This window comes from Myxine glutinosa, chromosome 4, assembly GCF_964187855.1.
Source record: "Myxine glutinosa chromosome 4, kmMyxGlut1.1, whole genome shotgun sequence".
NCBI lineage: Eukaryota > Metazoa > Chordata > Myxini > Myxiniformes > Myxinidae > Myxine > Myxine glutinosa.
Genome location: NC_136264.1, coordinates 6,700,926 through 6,713,682, shown reverse-complemented (window position 1 = coordinate 6,713,682; position 12,757 = coordinate 6,700,926). Strand labels below are relative to the sequence as shown.

General features: G+C 51.5%; 1 protein-coding gene across 2 annotated transcripts in view; it reads left to right on the top strand.

Moving 5' to 3' along the window:
* Positions 1-12,757, top strand: part of LOC137424377 (uncharacterized) — a 169,902-nt gene that overhangs the window by 3,464 nt on the left and 153,681 nt on the right. For both annotated transcript variants that reach the window (XR_013623015.1, XM_068111772.2), the window contains exon 3: positions 2,013-2,378. Coding sequence is in view for 1 of the 2 variants with exons in the window: in XM_068111772.2 (XP_067967873.2) it covers positions 2,013-2,378 (366 nt within the window). In the remaining variant the exon portion in view is untranslated. The remainder of the gene's footprint in view (positions 1-2,012; positions 2,379-12,757) is intronic.

Below are 12,757 nucleotides of genomic sequence, written 5' to 3'. Positions count from 1 at the left end.
TGATGGCAGATGACCTTGAGCAAAAGAGAGGGTGAAGAGAACAGAGAGAGGGAGTGAAAGAGCGGCAGAGCAGGATTTTAGGACCCGTGGGATGATGGTCTGGTCCAGTTACAAAATCAGAGTCGAGGATTGACAGAAACTTCTCCATCTTGTCAGGAGAGAAGGACACAGAGTCCAGGAGCAGCTGCGTACAACTGGGTAAGGTGGGTACAGAGAGAGACAGGTTTGGGACACAAGATTTTGAGGCAAACACAGAGTTGAGCCATTCAGCTTTTTCATGTGCGGAGTCAGCTGTGTATCCATTTGAGGTAAGAGATTGGGTGGAGGGGGAGCAAACACCAGAAACAGATTTGACCAGACGCCACCAGGATTTGGAAGAGAGTTCAGTCTTGAGAGTAGAAAGATATTGTTTCCTGGCTCTCCTGAGGGTAGACACATAGTTGTTCTGGGCTTTGTGAAAGGAAATGAGATTGTTTGGCCCACTCTTCTTGTGCAAACTGCTCCAGTTCTCCCAGATTTGAAGGGTGCCTTCTCCCGACTGGTGTTTTCAGATCGCCCCACAGGTGTTCAATGGAATTTAGATCTGGACTCATTGCTGGCCACTTCAGAACAGTCCTGTGTTTTGTCTTGAACCATTCCTGGGTGCTTTTTGAAGTGTGTTTGCGGTCATTGTCTGGCTGCAAGACCCATGACCTTCGACGGAGACCCAGCTTTCTGACACGAGGTTGATCATTGCGCTCCAAAATGCCAGGGTAATCTCCTGATTTCGTGATGCCATGCACACATTCAATGCACCCAGTGCCAGAGGCAGCAAAGCTACCCCAAAACATCGCTGAACCTCCTCCATGTTTGACTCTAGGGAAGGTGTTCTTTTATTTGAAGGCTTCATTTTTTTTTCTGTAAAAATAGAGATGATGTGCTTTACCAAAAGCTCTAATTTGGTCTCATCTGTCCACAGGATATTCTCCCAGAATGATTTTGACTTGTTCAGGTGTGTTTTGGAAAACTCCAGTCAGGCTTTCTTATGTCTCTCTCTCAGCAGTGGGGTCCTCCTGGGTCTCCGACCATAGAACCCCCTTTCATTGAGTTGGTGACGGATGGTGCGAGTTGAAACCGTCGTACCTTGTGTCTGAAGGTCAGCTTGAATCTGTTTCGCAGTTGATTGAGGTGCTTTATCCACCATTCGAACAATCCTTTGCTGCAATCTTCGATCAAGTTTTCTCTTGCGGCCACATCCAGTGAGGTTGGCGACAGTGCCATGGGCCTTAAACTTCCTGATAACATTGCGTACGGTGGACACAGGAACATAAAGGTCTCTGGAGATGGACTTGTAGCCTTGAGATGGACTTGTAGCCTTGATATGGACTTGTAGCCTTGAGAACGTCCATGCTTGGCTACAATCTTGTGTCTGACCTCCTCAGACAATTCTCTGGTTTTCTTTCTTTTCTCCATGCTCATTGCGTTACACACAGTGACACAAAACAGCAGAATGACTCCCTTTCTCGATTCAAACTGGTTGAATGACTAATTTTTATATTGCAGGCACCTGCAACTCACCACAGGTGAGTTCAATTCTGAAGTAAAGGAGAATCACCTGCTTTAAATCTAATTATTTCTCACAACTTCTGAAAGGTGCCAATAATATTGTTCAGGTCATTTTAGGATTTTTGTGTGGAATAAGCTACGATTTAGTAATTTTTCACCTTTTTTATTTTGTTGCACTGCAAAGCAAAGAAATACAAATGTGGATACCAAAATATTTTATAATTTCAACAACTTTCAGGAAGCAATGGTTCATTATTTGAAAAAAGTGCATGGGCGCCAATATTTTTGGCCACGACTGTATGTGTCGATCAGTCACAAAAAAATCTCAATTCAATCCATTTTCAATTCAGGCTGTAACAACAAAATGTGAAAACCAAGGGGTGTGAATACTTTCTGAAGGTGCAGTATTGGGAATGACTTTTTTTTTTTAACTTCACTTTCTTTAATTGTCATTTCTGATTCCATAGATTGCAATGCATCACATCGCCTTGTCGCTGAACCTCCTGGTCCACCTTGGATCAATGACTCTGTCACTCTGCACTGCACTGGCCCCTGGAAGCTAAGACAGAGGCAAGAAGGAAGACATAAAAGAAGAGGAGCAGGAAAGCGACGAGTAGGAGTTCGTGTGGTAAGGAAAACAAAAGAAGGAGGAGGAATAAACAATACATTCCAGTGGACTTGCAATGGAAAAACAGTTTCCAATGGTTCAACTGTGACTGTGATTGGGGATGGAAGGAGCGTGAGGATCTCACCTATTGAAGAGGATCTGCAAGGCTTATGGTACTGCTCCAGAATGGGTGGCCGCAAGATCGGATACTGTCTCACTCGGACAGGTAAACAAATTGTCAATAAAGTATGAATATGTTTTATAGTGATGATAATATGAGGAAGGACAAAAAAGTTAAATGAGGAAGTGGATGTGTTATTAAGAGGGACTCCAAATGAAATCAAATTGTGTGAGTGAATGGGTTTTTGTAGAGTTGAATGAGCAAAATGTGAAGAATAAAGAGGGGAAACTAGAACGGCACTCAGTGAGTAGAGAGCATACCTCTGCCAGGCTGAAGAGTTTACGTTTTCCATCCCACTGATAGGCCGGATCTGGATTCGGACCTGAACCAAAATCGAATCTAATCGTCCTTGTCATACACCCAACCTCTCCACCAAGTTTTGTCCGAATCCATCCATAACTTTTTGAGATGTCCTGCTATGTATCGTTTGTGGCCATATCACCCAATGGTGAAGAATCACTTAAAAAATTCTAGTAGCCGGATCCGAATCCAGATCTTCACCAAAATCTAATCATTTCGTTCTTCTCACAAACGCTACATCGTCCGAATCAATCCACAACTTATTGAGATATTTTGTTCACAAACGGACAGACAGACAGGGGTGAAAACATAACCTCCCTCCACCTTTTGTGGTGGAGGTAACGAAGGCGTTAATTAACTGCATCATGACATTGTGATCCAACTGCATGAAAGCAATTTTTCATTTCTCCCTCACTTCCCACAGCAGGTGTACTGGCTATCTATTAAAATCCATGTGGCCATTCCACACTGCCCTTTTTGGGTGGTAACGCATGCCAATGCACTGTGGAGAAGTCTCATTCCCATTCAATGACTCCTGACTCTTCATCCCAATCTCCTTCCTTTCCTGTCCTTCTCTTTTCTTTCCAAACCCTGCATGTCCACCCTCTTTCCTCGATTCTCATTTATTAGCCCCCCTTATGAATTGGGTTCGGTCCATCCGTCTGTGCGTCTATGCTGAGTCCGTCCGTCCGCAACCATATCTCGGAGATGTATGGACCAATTTTGGTCATATGTGGAACAAAGACGATACATGAAGGTATACATATGAACATAATTTTGTTTCGAAATGCGACCAAAGATGGCCGACTGGCGGCCATTTTAATTGTAAAAAACCCGATATTGACCACGTCCTCAACCATGTCTCTAACATGCATTTACCGACCGTATTCAACCTTGGCACACAGATAATGGATGATGGATTACATATGCATGTCTTTTTTTTTTTTTACATCAGATCCAATATGGCCGACTGGCGGCCATTTTAATTGTAAAAAAACCCGATATTGACCACGTCCTCAACCATGTCTCTAACATGCATTTACCGACCGTATTCAACCTTGGCACACAGATAATGAATGATGGATTACATATGCATGTCTTTTTTTTCCATCGGATCCAACATGGCGGAATAGTAGCCATTTTGTCACTTAAAGGTGTCCCCAAACATTTCTTGACATGCATGGACCGATTTTCTTCAAACTTGATACAAAGACAATTGTATTGTTTTGAAAGACAATACAAAGACTTGATACATGAGAGTATACATATGCGGAGGATTTTGTTTTGTAATTCGACCAAAGATGGCCGACTGGTGGCCTTTAACTTTGTACAGCAAAATCACTAATTATGAAGGAGCTGGGGCTCCCACGTCGATCGGAAGAATGGACGCGACAAAAAGCTGGAATTCATCCGAGTTGCTTTAATCAAACCAAACACTCAGGCACTCTGAAAAGCCCGTTTATCGGGCAGCAATATATATACATATTATCCCGGAGCGTTTGCCCAGGAAAGGCGAGAGGGGGCGTGGCCCAGCGTCCTGGCTGCGGCCTGGCAAGTTGAGGGCGAGCCTGCCCGGGCGTCCCGACCGAGGCCTGGCAAGTTGAGCGCGGGCCTGCCCGGGCGTCCTGGACGAGCCCGGCATGGTGATCGCTCCGCGTCCTTGATAGGTGCAAGGCGATTGTGAAAACCCAGCGGTAGCCGCTACACACGTCCCCCCAGAATCGACTTGCACCGGCAGGGTCAATTTGAGGGGGGTCCTGATGACCCGGCCGAAGCGACCCCTGGCGGGTCGTGGGAGGGGGTCCGGTGTGGTGGTGGGCGGTCGAGTGGGGGGCACCGTGGACGGGGGGCGGCCTCGCCGCGGCGGAAGGGCCACCCATGGTGGGTGGTCGACGTCCACGTGCGCCGGCTTGAGGCGGTCCACCGCAATCCGGTCCGACCTGCCGCCGATGTCGATGACGAACGACTTGTCGTCCTGTCGCAGCACCCGGAAGGGCCCGTCGTACGGCGGCCGGAGTGGCCCCCGATGTGCGTCGTGACGCACAAAAACATACTCCGCTGTGCGAAGTGCTGGGGGGACGTAGGACTGGGGGTCACCGTGGTGGGATGTTGGCACGGGGGCAAACCGTCGGGCGGCCTCCTGGAGGTCCGAGCGCTGGTGATCTGCGGACCAGGGACTGGTAGCGTCGGGCACGAATTCGCCCGGGACGCGTAGCGCCTGGCCATAGACAAGCTCAGCGGTGGATGCCTGGAGGTCCTCCTTGGGGGCCGTGCGGAGGCCCAAAAGGACCCACGGCAGCCGGTCGGCCCAACCGCCGTCTTGAAGGCCGGCCATGAGCGCGGCCTTCATGGAGCGGTGGAATCGCTCGCACAACCCGTTTGCTTGGGGGTGGTAGGCCGTAGTACGGTGGAGCTTGACCCCCAGGTTGCGGGCGACCGCGCCCCACAGCTCGGAGGTGAACTGTGGTCCGCGGTCTGACGAGATGTCCGCCGGTGTGCCGAAGCGGGCGACCCAGGTGGCGATGAAAGCCTGCGCCACGTCGGCGGTGGTGGTGGAGACGAGGGGAACGGCCTCCGGCCACCTGGTGGTCCTGTCCACCATGGTGAGCAGGTGTGTGAACCCCCGTGATGGGGGGAGGGGGCCCACCAGATCCACGTTGACGTGGTCGAAACGTCGTTCGGGCACGGTGAAAGGTGCCAGCGGGGCCTGGGTGTGTCGGTGGACCTTGGCCCGTTGGCAGGCCGTGCAGGTGCTGGTCCAATCGCGGACGTCCCGACAAAGGCCGTGCCAGACGAATCGCGCCGACACCAGCTTCTGGGAAGCTTTCCGGCCCGGGTGGGAAAGGCCATGGAGGGAGGCGAAGATGCGGCGTTGCCAGGTGACGAGCACGATGGGGCGAGGCTGGCCTTGGGAGATGTCGCAGAGCAGGACAGTGTCCGCGAAGGGGATGTCGGCCAGGCGGAGGCCCGTGTCCGCCGCCCGGAGGGCTTGCACCGTGGTGTCGGTGGTTTGGTCCGCCGCCATAAGCGCAAAGTCCACGCCCAGGTGGACCGCGTTCGCGCTGGCCCGGGAAAGACAGTCGGCCACGGCGTTGTTTTTGCCGGCGACGTACCGGATGTCCGTGGTAAACTCCGACACGGCGGAGAGGTGGCGCTGTTGGCGGGCCGACCACGGCTCCGTGACCTTGGCCATGGCGTAAACCAACGGCTTGTGGTCGACGAACGCCGTGAAAGGTCGGCCCTCCAGGAGGTGGCGGAAATGGCGGACGGCCAGGTGTAGACCGAGGAGCTCCCGGTCAAACGTGCTGTATTTGAGCTCGTTCGGCCGGAGCTGCCGGCTGAAAAAAGCGAGTGGCTGCCAAACCCCGTTCTCCCATTGCTCATGTACGGCGCCCACCGCGTAGTCGGAGGCATCCGTGGTGAGGGCGATGGGAGCGTTGAGCACCGGGTGAGCGAGCAGTGTTGCGTCGGCGAGGGCCCGCTTTGAGCTTTGGAAGGCCGCATCCATTGCTGCGGACCAGGCGATGTCGTGCTTGGCCGGCTTGCCCCGGAGGGCTTCGTAGAGGGGCCGCATGAGTTGAGCAGCGCGGGGCACGAAGCGGTGATAAAAATTCACCATTCCCAGGAATTCCTGCAGGGCCTTTATGGTGCGGGGATGCGGGAACGTGGTGATGGCCTCGACCTTGGTTGGCAGCGGCACGGCCCCGTTCTTGGTGATGTGGTGGCCCAAAAAATTCAACGGCCGTCGTGCCGAAGTGGCATTTGGCCGGGTTGACAATGAGGCCGTGCTCGCTGAGGCGCCCGAACAGTGTTCCGAGGTGGAGGAGGTGCTCGGCCCGGGACGTGCTGGCGACGAGGATGTCGTCCAGGTAAACGAAAAGGAACGGCAGGTCACGCAGCACGCCGTCCATCAAGCGCTGGAACGCCTGAGCCGCGTTCTTGAGACCAAACGGCATCCGCAAGAATTCGAATAAGCCGAACGGCGTGATGACTGCCGTTTTAGGGACGTCGGCCGCCCTGACAGGTACCTGGTGATATCCCCGTATGAGATCAATTTTCGAAAAAATGACCCGTCCCGCCAGACGGGCGGAGAAGTCTTGGATATGCGGGATCGGGTACCTGTCGGGGGTGGTAGCGTCATTGAGACGGCGGTAGTCGCCACACGGGCGCCATCCACCCCCCGGCTTTGGCACGATGTGCAGTGGCGAGGCCCACGCGCTATCCGAGCGCCGCACGATGCCGAGGTGCTCCAACGCATCGAATTCGGCCTTCGCCACGGCGAGCTTGGCTGGGTCGAGGCGGCGGGCCCTGGCGTAGACCGGTGGGCCCGTGGTTGGTATGTGGTGCTCGATCCCATGCCGTACTGCGACGGCCGAAAACGTCGGCCGCGTGAGGGCCGGGAACTCCGTGAGCAGGCGAGCAAACTCGTTCGCCGCCGGGACGGCGCATGCCAGCTCGGTCGGCGCGGAGCTGCTCAATGTGCATACCAGGGAGCTGAAGGTTTCGGCGTTGATTAAACGACGCCGTTGGACGTCCACCAGCAGTCCGTGTGCGCAGAGGAAGTCGGCGCCTAGCAGAGCCATGGGCACGTTTGCGGTTACAAACGTCCAAGCAAAGCGTTGGCCACCGAAGCAGAGGGTGACGTTGCACGGGCCGAAGGTGCGGATGGTCGATCCGTTGGCCGCAACCAAGGAGGGGCCGCAAACCGCGGATTGCTGTCCTGGTCAGAGGCGGGTATGACGCTCAGTTGGGCGCCGGTGTCGCACAGGAAGCGCCGTCCGGACGCTTTATCCGTGATGAACAGTAAGTTGCCCATGTGGCCGGCGCTCATGGCTGGTAATGAACGCCGGCCCGGCCGTTTCCCGGCCTGCCGAAGGTGCACGGGGGTCGGCATGTCCGGGCCTTCTGTCCGAACCTGGCATGATAGTAACACCACGCTTGGTCAGGTGGAGGCCCCGGTCGTCGTGCTGGAGGTGGTCGGCTCGGTGTAGCGGCCGCCAATTGCATCGGCAGTTCGGTCGTCGACCGTGCCGGGTGCTCGGGCGCCATGGGTGTTGCGTCGGACGGCGGTGGGTCCCATGTCGCCGCTGCGATGCGCTGTCCTGCGGCGGAGATCTTGTCGGCTTCTCTGGCAAGGGCCCGGGGATCTGTGATCGTCGTGCTTGCCAGGGCGAGGCGTACCGGGTTAGGCAGCTGACGGAGGAACAGCTCCCGGAACAGGAATGCCGGAGAGTGCTCGCCGAGCAGTGAAAGCATGTAGTCCATTCGCTCGGAAGGGCGCGTGTCGCCGAGCTCGGGCAGGTCGAGCAGGCGCCGTGCGCGTTCCGCCAATGGGAGGGCGAAAGCGTCGAGGAGAAGTTTCTTAATCGCGCCATATTTGTCAGCGGCTGGCGGGCTCTCGAGGAGGCTCAGGGCGCGGGCCGCGGTGGCCGAACCGAGCGCTGCTACCACATGGTGGAAGCGGGTGTCGTCAGCCGTGATGCCTTGCAGGGCGAACAGGGAATCCGCCTGTGCGAACCAAACCGCCGCGTGAGCCTCCCAGAAGGTAGGCAGTTTAAGGGCGACTGCCGTGTCCATGTCGGTAGGTCACCAATGAAGGAGCTGGGGCTCCCACGTCGATCGGAAGAATGGACGCGACAAAAAGCTGGAATTCATCCGAGTTGCTTTAATCAAACCAAACACTCAGGCACTCTGAAAAGCCCGTTTATCGGGCAGCAATATATATACATATTATCCCGGAGCGTTTTCCCAGGAAAGGCGAGAGGGGGCGTGGCCCAGCGTCCTGGCTGCGGCCTGGCAAGTTGAGGGCGAGCCTGCCCGGGCATGCCCGGGTGTCCCGACCGAGGCCTGGCAAGTTGAGCGCGGGCCTGCCCGGGCGTCCTGGACGAGCCCGGCATGGTGATCGCTCCGCGTCCTTGATAGGTGCAAGGCGATTGTGAAAACCCAGCGGTAGCCGCTACAATTACATGGAAGCGATGACATTTTATGTCTTTTTCTTCTTCTTCTTGTTACTCCCGCCGGGGAGTAATGCATTCGATCGTGTCCGTGTGTGTGTGTGTGTGTGTGTGTGTGTGCGTGTGTGTGTGTGTGTGTGTGTGTGTGTGTGTGTGTGTGTGTGTGTGTGTGTGTGTGTGTGTGTGTGTGTGTGTGTGTGTGTGTGTGTGTGTGTGTGTGTGCGCGCGCGCGCGTGTTCGTGAACAAGATATCTGGAAAAGTTCTGAACGGATTTGGATGAAAGTTGGTGGGATGATTGCACTTGGGATAAGGAAGAATTGATTAGTTTTTGGTGAAGCCCAGGAAATTATTCCGGATCCAGGAAGTTTTTTGGGGATTTTTTTCCTGTTTTCCTTTAAAAATATTTTCTCGGCAATAATTGGACCGATTGAGAGCAAATTTTTACCATAGGAGGGACTCGGTCTGCAGAATATTTTAATGGTAATTATGACGTCATAGGTCACGTGGTTCAGCCGCCATATTGTTTTGAGTGAAAAACACTAAAATCCAATTTTCGCCAAAACGCCTGAACAGATCGACAAAGGTGGGCGGTCCGCTTCGAAAGTCCGCTTATCCGCTTATCCGCTGCAGCGGACTAACGTTTTCGAAGCGGATAAGCGAATCGGAACAACCCCCGGAAACCGAAGCGGATAAGCGTAAGCGGACTACCGAAAAATTAAAGCGCATCGCGATTCGCCAAATCAGCTGTTAGCCTGAGCCGTTACTCTAGAATTGTGAATATTTATTTAAGTGAATAATAAGTGAAACCCTAACAACTCGGCTCTTGCGACATAACGCATCTATATATATAAAGTAGAGTTGGCCTCTATCTATGATCTCTAAGATCTCGAGAACCCGTGGACGGATTTGCGAGCGGAAAGTACTGTTCGACTCGGGATGGTCCCAGGAATGTCACGGAGACATAAACATTTAAAAAATTTCGGGTTTTAAAATTAGCGTATTATTAGCACTAGCAGAAGAGAGAGGGATTCGAAGGGAGGGAGCGCAGCGCTTCTAGCGCTTCTGACTACAGCACACCTTCTATATATATAAAGTAGAGTTGGTCCTGATCTATGTATCTATGATCTCTAAGATCTCGAGAACCCGTGGACGGATTTGCGAGCGGAAAGTACTGTTCGACTCGGGATGGTCCCAGGAATGTCACGGAGACATAAACATTTAAAAAATTTCGGGTTTTAAAATTAGCGTATTATTAGCACTAGCAGAAGAGAGAGGGATTCGAAGGGAGGGAGCGCAGCGCTTCTAGCGCTTCTGACTACAGCACACCTTAAAATTAAAAAAACTTCGGGTTTTAAAATTAGTGTGTTACGCGTAATTAGCGCTAGCAGAAGAGGGAGGGAATCTAAGGGAGGGAGCGCAGTGCTCCCTCCAGCGCTTCTGTTAGCGTAATTAGCGTATTTCGGAACGTTAATTTTTCAACTTCATTATTCGGAATCAGTACGTCCCAGAGAACCTTCGTAACGTTAATTTTTCAACTTCATCCGATTGACATGGGACCAACGGCATGTGACAAAGAGTGAAACATACAGGCTACATTTATTTGACGACAATGAGTTCCGACTTCCGACCTCGGTGGGATGACAGGCTGAGTCAACCCCCCTGGTGTGAAGGGGGAGGAGGAGGGGAGGGGGAAGAGAAGGGGAGGGGAACGAGGGGGAAGGGGATGGGAGGGGGGAGGGGGAGGGGGAAGGGGGAAGGGGGAGGGGGGAGGGGAAAGGGGGGGGAGGGGGAGGGGAGGGGCCCTTCTTCCCCTGGGCACCCCCGCACCCTTCCCTCCCCCCCTTCCCCTCCCCCCTCCCCCCCCTTCCCCCTCCCCCCCATTCCCCTCCCCTCCTCTTCCCCCTCCCCTCCTCCTCCCCCGCTTCCCCCTCCCCCCTCCCCCCCGTTCCCCTCCCCTCCTCTTCCCCCTCCCCTCCTCCTCCCACTCCCGTGCAAAGCCGGGTACCTCTGCTATTATATCATAACGTTATGTTCACGTCATGGTTTACGACATGGTTGTAACATAACGCATTACATCATGACGTTATGTTCACGTCATGGTTTACGGCATGTTCACGACACCATGACGAATAAACGGCAGTCCGTTGGCCTGCCATCTTGTTGACTTGTTTGTGTCTGAATAACCAAACGTTACAGCTCTCGCCCAATCTCTTCCCGCTCGAGTTCCGTGATGCTTGGGTAACTCTATTTCTCAGGCATAACACGCCGCTCCCGAGCTCTGCCTCGGTCGAGCGCGTGTTCAGCTACGGGTCGGACATCCTCAGGCCTAAGAGGTCGGCCCTGGCTGCACCGAACTTCGAGGCCCTCGTCTTCATGAAGGGCAACCTCCAAATCCTCAAGAAGGCCCACGAGGTGGAGGTGGAGGAGGAAGACGAGGACTAGTCAACAGACTGCTAGTCTGTTGACTAGTAGACTCTCTTGTCAAAGAAAGGATGGGCAAATTGATTTTTCTTTAATGTAACTTGCATATATTAAAATTATATTTAAATTAACTGTAGAGTAGAGTAGAGTCGAGTGGAAAACTTTATTTCAATAAATTTTGAATAAATTTTATTTAAATAAAAATGTATATTTTTGATCTTAAAAGCTTTGTTTGTCTTTGTAGTAGTTAGAAATGGCTATTTAGGCTTAAAAAGCATTAAATTCCCTTTAGAAACGTCAAAAATCGCTTTAAAAACGTCGAAGCGCTTTTAAAAAATCGAATCGAAGCGGATAAGCGGTAAGCGGACTAAGATTTTCGGCCGCTGAAGCGGATAAGCGAATCGGACTACACGGGCTGGCGGAGCGGATAAGCGGATAAGCGGTAAGCGGACTTAAAATTTTCCGAATCGCGCCCACCTATGCAGATCGAGGCCAAACTTTGCACGCAGAATCGCATACCCATGACGAACAAAAAAGTTCCTGCCGCCATGCATCACATGGTTTCAGAGTTATGACGTTTTTATGCACAAACATTTAAAACCTAGCTCCTCCCTCATTTGTGATCCAATCGAGGGGAAACTTCACAAATCTGTTCAGCATATCAGTCCACTAAAATGTCCTTTTGGAATTTGCGATAGGTCACGTGGTTTGGCAGATGTCGTTAATTAAACGCAAATAATAAAAACATTTATATCTCTTGAACCACTTCATTGATCGACGTAAAACTTCATACTGTGGTAGAAGTCACGAAGAGTAACAAGTGTGCAAAATTTGAAGATGATTGGATGTACGGTCTGGAAGCTGGAAGTTGTTATTGGGTGAAGAAGAAGTCCTCGCCTGTGAACGATTAATTATTTATCACATGCACAGACTTGCAGGCATCGTTTGACACAATCTCCCGGGTTAATTTGAACCTCAATTAAAATTATAATTCCAGATTTGTCAATGGCTGAGGTATATTAACAAACGAATAAACAGATTTGGCAAAATTCTAACTTTTTTTTAAAAGATCGCAGAATCACCCAGGTTTGTGAGAGGCTGAAGAAGAAGAAACCTCGCATAGGCTTCCCAGACCAAAAAATAATTGTGGCTCTGCGATTTTCAGGTTTATTTATCTATATATCTACATATCTGGGCAGTGTCTGTTGTCACTGAACTACTCCCTGAAACTTTTGTTTCCGTGGTTGTGAAGTGTTTTTAATAACGTGGTGGTGGTTTTTAATAACGTGGTGGTGAGGTGTAAAATGACGTGGTGGTGAGGTGTTTTTAAATCACGTGGCTGTGAGGTGTTTTTAATTAACATTGTGATATGAAAATAGTTTTCATATTTGTTGTAAATGTAGTTTAAACTCGTGGTTATGCGTTAGAGCGGTGTATTTTTTTTTAGCAGCGTCGTCTTCAATGTTCTTTTTTTTTCTTCTAATAAAGACATATTCTGTCATTTTAAAACCACCAAAGTGTGTATTCGGTTCCCCCGTTTCATAAAACGTATCGTTTGATACGTATAATGCTCTAAAAAAATTTTCTTGTTTTTTTTTTTTTACCTCAGAAGAGATATCAACATTTACCTCAGCGAATGTCAATCGCGGTGTCAGTATTTGATAAACTTATGAAGACTTAGGTGACTTATACGTTTGACAAGCATGTGCACGGGATTCTTCCCAGAAGAATGAGTGGTCGCATTAGCT